Below are 13,483 nucleotides of genomic sequence, written 5' to 3'. Positions count from 1 at the left end.
GATAAGCGTCTTGCTCAGGGACACATTCGTGGATGTGTCACAGTGGGGAATTAAACCTGGGGCTCTCACACCAAAGGCATGTGTGTTATCCACTGCAGCATCACCACCCTTAGATAGCCTTGGTAGCCTTTTACGTTAGAAGTCTTCAGTTGTTTAATAGGCTACGTCATTAACAAAAGCCCGCATGTGGCTCACCTGCTGCCGTTATAACAGATCAGTGGAAAAAACAGGAAAAAGGTCACGATGACAGCTCAACATTGTGATGTCTGCCATCGCCAGATCTATCGGCCCAACCCCTAATATATAAAATAATGAGGCATCCTACCTTAGACTCAGGAGAGCCATAGGGAGTAAGAAGCGGAGGAGACAGCTCCTCATTGAAATCTGCTATGGCATCTGTTAAAGCTGAACACGGATTATGTACAATGACAACAGAGGAAGGGAGAGGAAAGAGTAGAAAAAGAGATTACGTAATGTGGTTATTTATTCATGCACTGGTTCATTATTTAATCTGTGTCATTATAATAGTCATTTATTCCACGGCATGAAAAAATGTCACCAGAAGCTACATTAGGCTTTAACGTGCGCTATTCAAACATCTGCTTGTAGAAATAAAATAATCTTACCTTCATTATCAGCATGCATCTTCTTTAGTGCCTTTTTTGTGGTTTCCTAGACAGAAAGGATGTAAGTCACGTAAACTTTAACCTCAGTGTTTACACTGTTTTTGGTTTACTCAAAACAGTGTAAGCCACTAACTTACAACTTCCTAAATTACAAATGACCAACTTTGACATTAACCCTTTCCTCAGAGTACATGGTACACTTCTTCAACACAAAGGCCCAAACTCGGCTAAATAATTATTGTCCAAAAACTGACCTATGTGAAAAGAGTTTTTTTTTTGCCGAGTGAAAACAGACAAAGATTTACACTTGTAGAAGCTGACTGAAAAACTGAGTTAAAAGCACAGAATGAATAACCACATATTTACCATCACTTGAAAGAGCGCTCCACTCTTGTCTTTGCTCATTCTGTCTACTGTAAAATACAAATGGATAGAATAATTATTCATAAAACCCAAAAACGCAAATATTCATTAGTGCACACACGGGCTCACTGGGCTCTTACTCTGTGACTCGGTTTCCATGGTATTATCATTGCATTGTGACCTGCAGAGTTGGACATCAAATCAAAACGGATTCAGTGCAAATAAATTCAAGGCACAAATTCGCATCAGGGTCTTCAAAACTTTCAGTGAGGACAAATACTACTGAACATGGTTCTACGTACCTGACTGTGTCCACATTAACACCAGATGGCAGTGAGCTCTGAAAGTTAAAGTGTTTGGTTATAGATTTCATCAGTAAGTGAATGAATGGCTATGTGTGTGTGTTGGTATTTTAAGTTACCATACAAACCAGACAAAATACTGTTGTTTTCTAAAATTTTAACTGCATGAGTAAGTTACAGCTTTGACATTGAACATGTCAGTCTATTTACAAGTCATGTGTATGTGTTTGTCTGCATCAAACCTTTTTTTGCTTCTTTGTCATGTAGGTGAGAGCTGCTTCTGCTCTCTTAGTTATTGTGTTAATTCGAGCCTGAGGGAGAGAGGTACATTCTGTAAGGATTAATTGGGCTGTTCTTTATACCTAATTCCTTTATACCTTTGAGGTGCAATACATTCATGTTTGATTCTGTTGGTTTAAGGAGATAAGAAATGTCAGAATAACAAAATTATGGACAAAAAAGTGAATGTTAAGATAGTAGGAGGGTTTCATCTAATGGGGAAAAACTAACAATGTACAATGGATGAAGACAGACAGCGGAAGAATGGATGCTTAAAAGATTTACAAGCAGCTGTCAAATTTACAAAAGGGCAGACGCAGAGAAAAAAAAAACAAAACAAACAAAAAAAAACAAGAAAAGGGCAAGAGACTGATTGTAAAAGAGCTTGATGAAATAAAGGAACAAAGAAATTAAGTAAGAAGAGAAAAAAAGAAACAAAGAATATGACAGATTTGCAATTACAACAAGGAATGATTTTTTTTGCAGGAAAACAAAGTAAATTGAAGTATCAGACAACATTAGTTGTGTGTCTGGTCACCCCCAACTACCCAACTCTGAAGAAGCCAAACAACTCCTGTGCAGGTGTTGAGTCCAAAACCCTCATTACCAAATGAAAGTAGGCTGCATTCATCAGGAGGCACACACACATCCATCCAGCAGCTACTGGGTCACAATAAGCTGCGCAAGCAAAGCAAAAGAAGCACCCGCTCACAAGTAAAGTAAAGAATAAGTAGGAACAAGATAGCAGTGGGTACGTTTTGTAGGAGATCAACTGCATTTTTGCAGTCCAGCGTGTACCATTACTTCCACATACCTCCAGTTTCTGGATGGAGCTTTCATAGTCAACTCCAGAATCCAGCTGTTGAATATTTTCTATTAAACCCTGCAGCTTGATTTCATTCTTTTTCACTGCCGTGCGAACCTCCTGCTCGATCAGTGTCTGCACCTGTGGACACACCCACAAAATAAACACACACACATGCAGACATCTCGCAGAGCTGCATTCAGTAACTGCAGGTGACAGTTATAATACAGTATTATGCATTTGTAGGCGGAACCATGCACAGAACAAGTATACATTTAACAATCGTACAATGTTGTCTCTTACTTCAGATGGGGAGAATTTGATCTTTTTATCACTGGCTCCAGAGGAATCTGACCTAGAGGGTAACCTCTTCATTCTTCATCCATACAGACAAATAAATAAAACACAGAGAATGTCAAGTTAGTATTCAACTGGTGTTTGTTACTCTACATCAGTGGTTCTCAAACTTTTTCTGTCATGCCCCCCAGTTTGAGAATCACTTCTCTACATTGAGGAGCTTACAAGCTTACAAGGTGCCTTGCTACCTGGGCAGTAATTCATGGAAATATGTCACATTGAGCAAAGCAAGAGTGACACCAATAGTCATTTCTGGCAACATAAAAAATAAACAAATTACTTCCGAAGCAGCCATTCGTTTCTTTGCTCTAAAACATGTCCTAAGGAACCCTGATAACCCCTCATGTTCCAGTGTTTTGAATTTGGAATAGAATAAGAGGTGAATGGGTTGTAACAATTTAACATTAATAAATACACTCAATGTGTAGAGGTAGATTATGTCACGATCACAGTCACATCAAAAGGTATTTAGCTACAAAGCTGAGATAAAATGTATAAATGACTCCGATATATGCCTAAGATACAGTCTGTTTCAAACAGAAATGGCACACTGAAGGTATCCCATTTCATTTTTACATTCGGAAATCTTAACTATACGCCTTAAGTTTAAAACTAAGCACTACGTTTAAATAAATTTCAATACATAAGAAAAATACTTCACATGAATATTTTTAAATACACCCTGAGCAACTTGCTGGAAAGAGAGGTGGCAAAATGTGGTGTGATAACTAGAGAAGCCATTGCAGCGTAGCGTGCAAGAGAAACAACAGCCTGTCGGAAAAAGCACAACGCCCTAAAAGCAGGAAATCCACTTGCAAAAGCATTCCATGAGTGCCAAAAAGGAAAATGCGCTGGAGGAGCAGAAATATTTCTATTTGCTGTCATTTATCATGTATCGTTAAGCAACCAGCTACCTCTGTCAACCTGGGAATGTCTACACGGACACAGTCCTCCACAACATGCAAGCTGAAGCTGGACGAAACAGCTCCAGATATGTACATTATATTATTGTTTCAACTGTAAGCCACTTTGAACAAATTAACCTGCAAACATTTACAGAGCTGTTCCGCTATAACGAAGCTGTTGGAGGTTAACTCACACATCCAGAAGACACAGTGCCACTTCTGCGTCAGATTTCAATCCATTTGCTGCTTTCAGTTCACGCCACCTCTTAAATGCCAATCCAATGTTGACTCGAGCTCTCCCCACTGATCTGTCTGTTAGCTTCTGAGACAAGCGTTTGCATTTCTTTGGTTTGGTGGAATGGTTTGCTTTCTTTTGAGCTTGTCTTTCGAAGCCCATGCAGCCATGCGTTTCATCTTGACCATCTGCCATATTTTACTAAACCTGCAGTGTACTGTCAAGACAGAAGTGGGCAATAGTCAGAAACGTGAGGGAGGGCGGCGGACCTTGTCAATCAATCCATCAAAGATAGTAAGCCACTGTTGATTTTGTTTCACTTCTACCTTACTGGATGATGTGACACAATGCTATTAAAATATGTTGCCCACAATAACAATATCATGCTACAAATAATGTTGCTAAATACAAAGGCAGTTATTTACCGTCGAGATATTTGTGTAGCAAAAAGAGGTAAAAGTAACCCAAACATGTAAAAATTTTTTTTTTTTACAGAAAAAAACCAATAAAAAGGGTATTCACTGCACTGGTGTTTTAGATTTGACAGTTGAATCAGCGTCTATCAAACTGAAAAATAAATTGCTTTGAGTTTTAGCTTCTTTGACATACAAGCACAACATGTTTAACATATAATATGGCCCTTATTCAATGACAATAGGTCATTAACTGACCAGAGACTGCAAATGTTCATAACTGTCTGAAGAAAAGGAACGATTCACCTTTATCCCTTCATCATATGAGAGGCTTATGTCATACAGTTGTGTCTAAGTGAAGTTTGTTGTAATATTGGTTGTCCTACCTGTTATGTCTACTATGTCCCTCTTTGCCAGGCTTCATCTGTGCTCGACTGAAGTCCTTAACTTCTTTGCCGTGTTGCAAACTGCTCTATCAACAGACACACAGAAAACAGACAATGAACACATTTAAAGAGCAACGTGTAATGCAAACGCCACATTTATATATACTTCAAGTGGCAGTGGCGATGGTAAAGGCCATCAACAATACTTCAACACTGGTGTTGAAGTATTTTTGACACAAGGTGCAGCCGTCTCCTAACTTACATGACAATTACATATCCCTTGAAAGAGTTCACTTGTATCTCCTCAGCGTCTACCTAATTGATAACTGACATTACACAAATCAGTGAAATGTTTTCATTTCTGTCTTAGCACTGTGTAAAAGATGTATTTTCACTGTAATCACAATAATCCGCTTGTTAAGTCTGACGCCACACGCAACATAACCATTTCTGAGTCGGAATTCACTGTAAATTCAAAACAGAAAACGTCAATACGAGCTGGTCCGTGGACTTTTTAAAGGACTGGGGGTGTGCGCAGTTGCAATTTCAGCACTGTGTAGCTGATCTTGTCCTTCCCCCCTCACCACCAGTAGGGACTTATTAGATTGTTCTGTCTGTGGCTGAGGTGGTTGGGGAATCGCAAAGTCTTCCCCTCACTGGATTGAGATGGTCAAGCAGCTCTGCCATCTGCACACCCTGGAGTTGCAGTTTGGGGTGAAGTTTTCATGCCTGTAAAATAAGACAGTGATAAGACAGTGATCATCATTACTTACAAACACATCAACTTCAAATGGAAAAGATGAAACTTTTATGGCCAGGGGTGTCCAATCTTATGCCCAAATAGGGCCGGCCTGCTTTCAGGTTTTCTTTCCAATGAAACAAGTGACTCGTTTAACAAACTTATTTCATTCTTCTGTGTACTGCGGTCTAAATATATTCTCAGTAAAGAAGATACCCCTGATATCTCCTATCAATGCTAAGAGTGCCTTTGGTGTGAGAGACCGAGGTTCAACTTCCCACTTTGACAAGTCCACCAATGTGTCCTTGAGCAAGACATTTAACGTTAACCCCGAGTTGCTCCAGAGGCGTTCGACCTCTAACATAAATAGCAATTGTAACTTGCTTTGGATAAAAGCTTCGCCTTAATGAGTAAATGTAAATGTAATGAGTGAGCAAAACCCACCCCAACCTTTTAAAAGTCGGGGGGGGTGTTACTTACCTAACCACCTGCAGCCATTTCTTCTTCGCTCTCATCGCAAGGAAGGCGGTTGAATGACAATTGAGGAGTTTTAACACTCAGATGTATTCGGACAACAAGGGACACAGCACGATGGCATATTGAAAATACGAGTGCCTCTGCAAACGAATCAGAAGCTTGGACCCGTAAAGTTTTATCGCATAGTGGATAACTTACGTCAGGACTTAACAAGCGAATAATAAAAATTGTCTTCTTTGCAAGCTTTCATTATTATATTCGCTAATGTGTTGATGTTCACACGTTGGTTTGTGAATTAGAAAACAGTTAGGTGTATCAGTGGACAATCAGTTAAAATGTTTCTAAAGAGCAACAGGTTATTCTGCAAAAAAAAGCTCACTACCAAGAGCTAAGTTAACCTTTAGCTGAAGCTTTTAGCAGGACAGTCCTTTTAGCAAAGCGCTAAGTTAGCAACGTTACGCTAGCTAACATTAGCGCCTAAGCCATGTAACGTTAACGTTAGCGATTATACAGCACCTACGTTCAAAATACTCGATTATAATGCAACTATAGTATAAAGAATGACTGGAGTGGCGTATACAATCCTACTTTTTTTTCCAGGTAGTTATTCCTTGGATGACTGTTTGGCTAACCCATCAACTATTCCGGAAACTAACGTCATTATACTTCCGTTTCGATTCTTTCAGAATAAAAGCATCATCTAAAGAAATGTTATGAGATTAAACCGTAAATTCTGGTCTTAAAACCAATCTATATCAAAATGGTTCTCCTCATACGTAATGTATCTACCTCTGCACCTGTGTAAAATAACAATTGAAGGCCCTCAAAATTCATGCTGTACAATGATGACAGGGTTTTCCTTTTGTTTTTAATTTTATAGGCTTTCCCAAATATATGGGTACATCGTTGGTTTCTCTCGTAACACTAATACAGTAACGTTAACATAATAAAAATACAAACAAAACAAGCTCAGAGATCAAGGAAAACATCATGGGTGACCTAGATGGGGCAGCATAAATAGTAAAATTCATCATTACAGTTACAGCAAATTAGTCTCATTATGTAGAGTATATTGTATATCAGCCAGACAACTCTCTCCTTCAGATTAATTTACATTTTGAAAACTGAAATTAAGGAAAGTAGTATTACCACAATGCATTGGAAGAGGGTGAAACAATGATCCTTTCCACATGAAAATGGGGGTTAGTGGAAGAGGGCGAAATGCCAGAAGTATAGATGAGTAGTTGACTCAATGACAGATTTGGCACACACAAAGAACGTTTATTTAATTTAAAATACATTTATTGAGCTCTACATTTGATGGGTGGGGCAACAAGAAAACAATCAGCACCTATAAATTATTGCAGCGGAGATGAGACTTTGTTAGCTGCATCAGTTGAAAGTATTGTTCCACCAAGCAGCAACAACTTTCTTCTTTTCAGGAGTGCTTGACAGGCATTTGTAGGGGTGTATTCTGTAGTCTGAAACTATAAATCTATCACATTGTGTAGTTTCTATCAGTCCACTGGGTGTCAATAGCAGACAAACATTTAATTTGATGACGTGATTACACGAAAACACAGAAGCTGCCACTGATGTTGCAACAGAGGTCGAAATAAACACCATGTTGTGATTTTATTTGGCCGAAAATAATACAGCAAAAGAGCCCATAACAAGCAGAAACAATCCCATTCAACATGTAAGCCTGCACCAAAACAAACATTTGGATGAATGCTATGCAGGAAAAGAAACTGTTAAACTTCAGTTGTTAAAACATTTACCTTTTTAATATGTCTCCATTATAAAGCAACACAAGACTCTCAATCAATGTGGAATTAATACTTCATGAAGCATTAGAAAGATTTTAACTACCAAAAATGTAAAAATAAAAAAAATCCCCAGAAATACAGTTTTACCTTCAATAATTCATACGATTTTTTTGTTACTATGGTCTGGTGGTTATTTGTGTAGATCTACATTGACTAACATAGGTACATCTACACTGACATAAAACACACCACGGACCTGTTTGGAAATTACCAAAGCTCAACCAAATAGATCCAAACTTTACATGATCTATAATAAAAAGTATTTCGCAAAAAAAAAAACATTTCTAGCCTATTGTACTGCAACAAACTACTTTTCATCTCAATATACGTTGAAGGGATTTGCTGTAAGACAACAACTTGCATGCAAACAGGAGGCTTATTATTTAGCGAAACACTCTTAAGATGACAACTTCCAAAAAAAAAAAATAACATATGAGCAACAAACATCACAATCTTGGCCTCCAATATGTTGTTTGATCATTTTCAAGTATCATCTTTAGATAGCAGAGCAAAATCTTCACTTCCGTTTCTTTTCCCTGAATCTTCATTATTGGTGAGATGGTAAGTTACCAGGCTCGGTGGTCCAAACGTTGCCTGACATGTACATATTCCTATAACAAAGAAATCCAGTGCACCTCTGAAGGAGCCAACGAGTCCAAGATGAACTGCACATTTTGCTTGTTTACATTAATTAATTATGTCCTAGAAATGTTTCAAGCCATTGCAGCTACAAAGTTAATACCCAGCTGGTCTCCGTTAACTGTTTAACGCCCAAATCAACACCAAGACAGAGGAAAAGAAAAACAGTTTACACAGCGCTGTTATGGCATAAAACATTATCTCTACAAAAGCTGTAGATACTAGTAATTCTTGGAATTGGTGGCATGTACAATACAGTAACAAATTAACTGTTGTGCCAGAGCACAAGTGCATGACCTGTGCATCGGGGTGTTAGTTATGTGTCAGTAATGGACCAAAAAAAAAAAACAGTAGCCCAGCCAGAGGGAAAATATGGCAAGACATACATCCTTACTCACATGATGTTAAAATACACAACAGTGGTTTTAAACAATAAATAGCTTTTGTCTTTTTTTCTCAGTGAAGCTGTGAACAAAGAAGTATAATAATAACGAAGAAATGTTCATTCTTATTTCAAGTTTGCATGTCTCTATGTTGTCATTTTAAATCCCAAATATCACAGCACATCATTGGTTCCTTTTTCACCATTAAAAGTCAGTAACATAGGAATACAAACAACGGGTTAAAATCCTACATATTATACCTTAACTACTGCTTCAGTACACGTCCTGTATGCTATGGTTAAAATAAGATTACAATTTTTCTTCTTTTTTATATATAATATCAGTCTTAGAAATACGTTTGTGGCAATTGTCTTAACTATACATACACAGCAAATATGTACACAATAAAATCCGTTGACTATAGATACTACCCTACAATAAAAGTATGGACCCTTTGGAAAGTCCATGGGCTGTGTCTGACAAACAAATCTCTGCACTTGTCTTCAACTTTTATCCTTCACATTAAGATGTTTCAGACATGTTCCTATGAATGGAGATGATAGGAAGCAGGAGACAATAAAAAAAGAGGAGGAGACAAGTAATTATGTTGGAACACTCCTCATGTCATGTGTAATGGCTAGGGGGGGAAGTGGAAGGAGGGTAGTGAAGGTATGGTCTCACTAAACGCATCAAGGAGCCACAGGGGACTTTTTATATTCAAAGAAGTGAGTGGGTGATGAACGCAGCAAGGCTAATGTGCGGCGCATTTGCTGATTGAATAAATTTGACGTCAACTTCATGTAAATGAATCTATCCAGCAGGCAAAAGTCAGATTACATTTTTCAAACTACACATTGCAGATCAAATGTGAATTACGGTGTATTTCTCACCTTAAATGATTCCAGAAACAAATTTTAGTCACTGTTGTGCTTGAAAACAGAAAAACAAAGACTCACAGTGGGTCTATTTAATCAACTGTAAGCAGTGTTTCTAAAGGCGCTTGTCTGGAAAAAAGTATATAGTATGGCGTCCTTGTGCATCTTTGCCACATTCAGCGAGAACAATGTACCATCAGGAAGGAGAAGGGTGTGTGACTCTTTGGGGTTTTCAGTGTGTAATATGGACAAAAATGTGTTGTTGAATGTTTTATTGGTGAATGGTCTGGTTCTGAACCTGAGACTTGAAATTACTGTGGATTTGTGCTGTATTTACTTGCCTCCAATGGTATTTATAAAAGGGTCAGAAAGAGTGTGTGCATGTTTGTTGAGGAAAAGTTTGTGTCTTTATGCATTTGGGTCCAAGTGTTCCTATTTAAATATTTGAAAATCTGTGAGCCTGTGCGACAGGCACATCACATCTATTTGCGTTTTCTGAGCACCAGGTACATGAGGCCGCTGACGAGAGTCATGGGGAAGCTGATCCAAGCCAGGATATAGGAGGAGCTGTAGGAGCCTTGCCGAAGACTGGCAACATGAAAGCTCGTATTCTGAGCCGTGTAGATGGAAGCTGCGATCATCACACATAGAGCTGAAAGGAGGAGAGAGAAGGAGAACTGAGATTACACTTGATAGTTTATATAGGAATCTCATCCAAATTCTGATATATTCAGCCAGTGTGTGCCACTTGAAGGAATAGTTTGAATACAATTATTTGTTCTCTGGCAGAAAGTTAGATAAGAAGATCAACACCACTCTCACATCTGTCCATTAAATATGAGGCTACAGCTGGTTAGCTGTAGATATGGGAGTGGTATCAATCTTCTCATCTAACTCTAAGTAAAGAAATGTGCAACAATTTCTTTAAGTTTGAATTTGCCATGTGACTGATGCCACAACTCAATACTACCCCAGTTTACAATGTTTTGCAGACGTAAACAGATATCACATGCTAAAGTGGGCTAACTTAATCTCTGAGTTATTGAGACCTTTTCCCATAGCCAACTGTGCATTGCTAAGGTAGATCACATTGCCTTAAACCTTAAATCTGTCATTTAAAAATGAATAGCGTCATTATATTGGAACAGCATTTGTTGGTGGTTGACTGTCAGCTGTTGAAAAGCTTTCTACATTCTGCCAACATTTTCTGGCTGTCAGGTTGCGCCAATCCTGGTCGACGACGCCATTAGTGATGAGAGTAAAAGCTCTGCTGTCTTTCCATTACTGTGAGGAAAGATTTTACTACTGGGCTGGGACTCAAAAAAATGTGTATCAAGTATTAAAACAACTTAGTAACACTGCACTTGAATCACATATTTTTCTCATACATTTGCTGACTGAATTGAATTGTTAAGTATCATACCAAACCATGGTATGCTCTCAGGTGGGAACTTGCATCAAGATCGGATCCTAAACTTATACATTTAGAGGTTTTAAGCTTGCATTTTTAAAAGTAAATCCCGCCATAACTAGAAAACTGCACAGGATTATCCTTCATTTATAATGACCTTGGCTGATGTGCACACACAGGAGAGTCGGTACATTACATTTATTCATTTAGCTGACACTTTTGTCCAAAACGACTTACAATTGCTACTTATATCAGAGGTCACACACCTTTGGAGAAACTAGGGGTTAAGTGTCTTGCTCAGGGACACATTGGTGGACATGTCACTGTGGGAATTGAACCCGAGGCTCTCACACCAAAGGCATGTGTCTTATCCACCACACCATTGCCGCCACAGCTTGTAAAAGTTAAATGTGTCACTCACAGGCCAATAGCTGGATAATAGCAGTGAAAATGAATCTCTCTCCCTGTTGGAGCCTGAAGAGCTGAAGGATGAAGACGAAGAAGCTGACGCAGCATAAAATGGTGGCCAGGATCATAGTGGCCTGGATGGCCTGCAAATAGGCTGAGGAGAGAGAGAAGAAAGGAGGCGTTACATTCCTAAAATGGACAAGTTACAGTGCACACACACACAGGCTAAATAGTTCCACACAGTCTGACCTGCTTCAGCAGTATGGCTGTTCTCCACAGGATAGCAGGTGGTGTTACAGGAGTACCACAGGTCAGTGTAGATCACATTGTCTCCAGCTTTCACCACCCACCACGCCTACATCAAGGAGGGACAAAGACATGGTGAAAATGATGAAAATGTTCCGCACTGCCCTGCTCTGTGTCAAATGTAAGATCATTCTTGGTTCATACTCACATTGTAAATGGTTGCAACAAAGAGGAGGATGGCTGCAGCCAGATGGAAGAGGATGATGAAGGCTAAGATGATCAACATGGCTGCCCTTCTGTCTGGTTAACTTGTCTGCCGGTTGTTGCCCGTTGGTCAGGCCAGTTAAATATCTCACAGGCTGATCCAGTAGCTGTCTGCGTTATCTCCCTAGCTGACTGTCAATGTGCAGAATGTACATTTAAGCTTTTGGTGGATGTTTGCTTCTGTAGGCCGGTTTGCAGGTGGGTAGTCAGGGGTGGATAAAAATCCTTCACATGAAAGGAATCTGTTGGGAGCAACATATATGTAATACTTTAATAACATACACAAATACATGAAAGATGAATCCCCTGTGTGTCAGCAGCAGTGACCCAGTTTGTTGGCCTGATTTGCAAATCTCAATTAGGGGTCAAATATAAGGCCGAAATTCCTAGAGTGTGGTTTGACATGGGGGCAAGTGGGCCAATATACTGGAAAATGCCTTTAGTAGCGTTTCCAAGGGCAATGATGTGAAGCTCAGTTTTTTCAGAATTTAGCTGAAGGAAGTTTAGTGACATCCGGTCCATTATATAGCAGCTAAACAGTCGTGGAGAGTGTCTAGGTTGCTGAAGTCATCTGGTTTTGCTGAAACACATGTTGAGTGTTGTCCGCAAAACAATGATAGGATATACAACCAAAGCGACTGATTATCTGGCCCAAGGGAAGCATAAATAGAGAGAAAAGAAAAGGCCTGTAGATTTGCCTATGAGGCTCTTACCTATTACACTGGAGCGGAATATGAATTGTGTCAAATGTAAAACAACTTACAGGATAACGAAATTGTGTAATATCAATTCACATAGGGTTCATTTGCATTTCCAGAAACTATTACATCTGCAACCAATTGCAAAAATTCATTTCCAAACAACTGTGAGAAATGCAGGGTTAATGAAACAGCCAGAGAAATATTTGTAGATTCAAAGATTTCCCTCAAATTAAAGAAAATGCTAAGTGAGATGTGAGATGAAGTGTCTTTGTGTGTGTTTGTTAATGCAAGATTACAGTATGTGGAAGTGTGGTGTTTAAACTGCAGTGATTGGAGGCCTTAATCCTGACTATAGCTTGTGGATAGAAATGAGGAGGCGGCTGTTTACATCTTCAAAAGGGCAGCCTGTGCACTGTTCAGTGTGGGCAAACCAGAATATAACATGCTATATTAGCATAGCACCATTAGCACACGATTTCATCTAACGGTTCCAAGAATTCTAACGCATTGAGATGCTAAAACTGATGCATAACCCAGCCGCAGGAAAAATATGACCATAAAAACCAAATATGTCATTATACATTCCTGAGCGTTCTTAGGGATTCGTTTTGATGAGGTTTACATACTATGAATGAACCAGTCAAATGAAAGCTTATTCCTTTGTTTTTCAGCATGACCTTGTCATTTGCAGCATTATAACGCACATTAAATGTCCAGAAGCGTAGGACTTCTGACAACACTGTTGACAGTCGTAACAGGTTTGTGTGTGTGTGTGTGTGTGTGTGTGTGTGTGTGTGTGTGTGTGTGTGTGTGTGTGTGTGTGTGTGTGTGCGCGCGCGC

At 39.1% G+C, this 13,483-nt stretch overlaps 2 protein-coding genes across 9 annotated transcripts; both read right to left on the bottom strand.

Moving 5' to 3' along the window:
* Positions 1 to 49: 49 nt before the first annotated feature.
* On the bottom strand, positions 50 to 6,579 carry LOC123963541. Of its 8 annotated transcripts, none has more exons than XM_046040463.1 (11): positions 6,476 to 6,524; positions 4,672 to 4,757; positions 3,832 to 4,089; positions 2,679 to 2,751; positions 2,385 to 2,516; positions 1,534 to 1,602; positions 1,292 to 1,329; positions 1,130 to 1,170; positions 993 to 1,039; positions 627 to 672; positions 50 to 405 (listed from the first exon to the last, which is right to left on the bottom strand). In XM_046040463.1, the coding sequence occupies exons 3-11, from the start codon at positions 4,065 to 4,067 to the stop codon at positions 239 to 241; spliced, it is 849 nt and encodes a 282-aa protein (XP_045896419.1). In that variant the 5' UTR covers positions 4,068 to 4,089; positions 4,672 to 4,757; positions 6,476 to 6,524; the 3' UTR covers positions 50 to 238. The 8 variants fall into 8 exon arrangements, with proteins under 8 accessions (XP_045896419.1, XP_045896426.1, XP_045896434.1 ...); XM_046040470.1 differs by lacking the exons at positions 3,832 to 4,089; positions 6,476 to 6,524 and adding exons at positions 5,329 to 5,400; positions 5,891 to 6,222 and having other exon boundaries at positions 52 to 405; positions 4,672 to 4,752; XM_046040478.1 differs by lacking the exons at positions 3,832 to 4,089; positions 6,476 to 6,524 and adding exons at positions 5,329 to 5,400; positions 5,891 to 6,218 and having other exon boundaries at positions 54 to 405.
* Positions 6,580 to 7,142: 563 nt separating this feature from the next.
* Positions 7,143 to 12,196, bottom strand: emp2 (epithelial membrane protein 2). The gene is made up of 4 exons (XM_046042229.1): positions 11,887 to 12,196; positions 11,682 to 11,787; positions 11,446 to 11,586; positions 7,143 to 10,265 (listed from the first exon to the last, which is right to left on the bottom strand). Exons 1-4 carry the CDS (start codon positions 11,962 to 11,964, stop codon positions 10,096 to 10,098), a joined length of 495 nt encoding a protein of 164 aa, XP_045898185.1. The 5' UTR covers positions 11,965 to 12,196; the 3' UTR covers positions 7,143 to 10,095.
* Positions 12,197 to 13,483: the final 1,287 nt, after the last annotated feature.

This window comes from Micropterus dolomieu, linkage group LG02, assembly GCF_021292245.1.
Source record: "Micropterus dolomieu isolate WLL.071019.BEF.003 ecotype Adirondacks linkage group LG02, ASM2129224v1, whole genome shotgun sequence".
NCBI classification, from domain to species: domain Eukaryota; kingdom Metazoa; phylum Chordata; class Actinopteri; order Centrarchiformes; family Centrarchidae; genus Micropterus; species Micropterus dolomieu.
The sequence above is the reverse complement of the archived record's forward strand: the minus strand, read 5'-3'. Positions and strand labels throughout refer to the sequence as shown.

Bases quoted from the DNA above. Each gene is read 5' to 3' on its own strand.
- LOC123963541 (XM_046040463.1), bottom strand. From the start codon at position 4,067: ATGGCAGATGGTCAAGATGAAACGCATGGCTGCATGGGCTTCGAAAGA. The intron at 2,752-3,831 runs GTGAGTTAACCT...GTATGGATGAAG, and splicing joins GCACTGTGTCTTCTGGATGT to AATGAAGAGGTTACCCTCTA. The intron at 673-992 runs GTAAATATGTGG...CTTTCTGTCTAG, and splicing joins GAGCGCTCTTTCAAGTGATG to GAAACCACAAAAAAGGCACT.
- emp2 (XM_046042229.1), bottom strand. From the start codon at position 11,964: ATGTTGATCATCTTAGCCTTCATCATCCTCTTCCATCTGGCTGCAGCC. The intron at 11,788-11,886 runs GTGAGTATGAAC...TCCTTGATGTAG, and splicing joins TTGTTGCAACCATTTACAAT to GCGTGGTGGGTGGTGAAAGC. The intron at 10,266-11,445 runs GTGAGTGACACA...TCCTCCTTTCAG, and splicing joins TATTATCCAGCTATTGGCCT to CTCTATGTGTGATGATCGCA.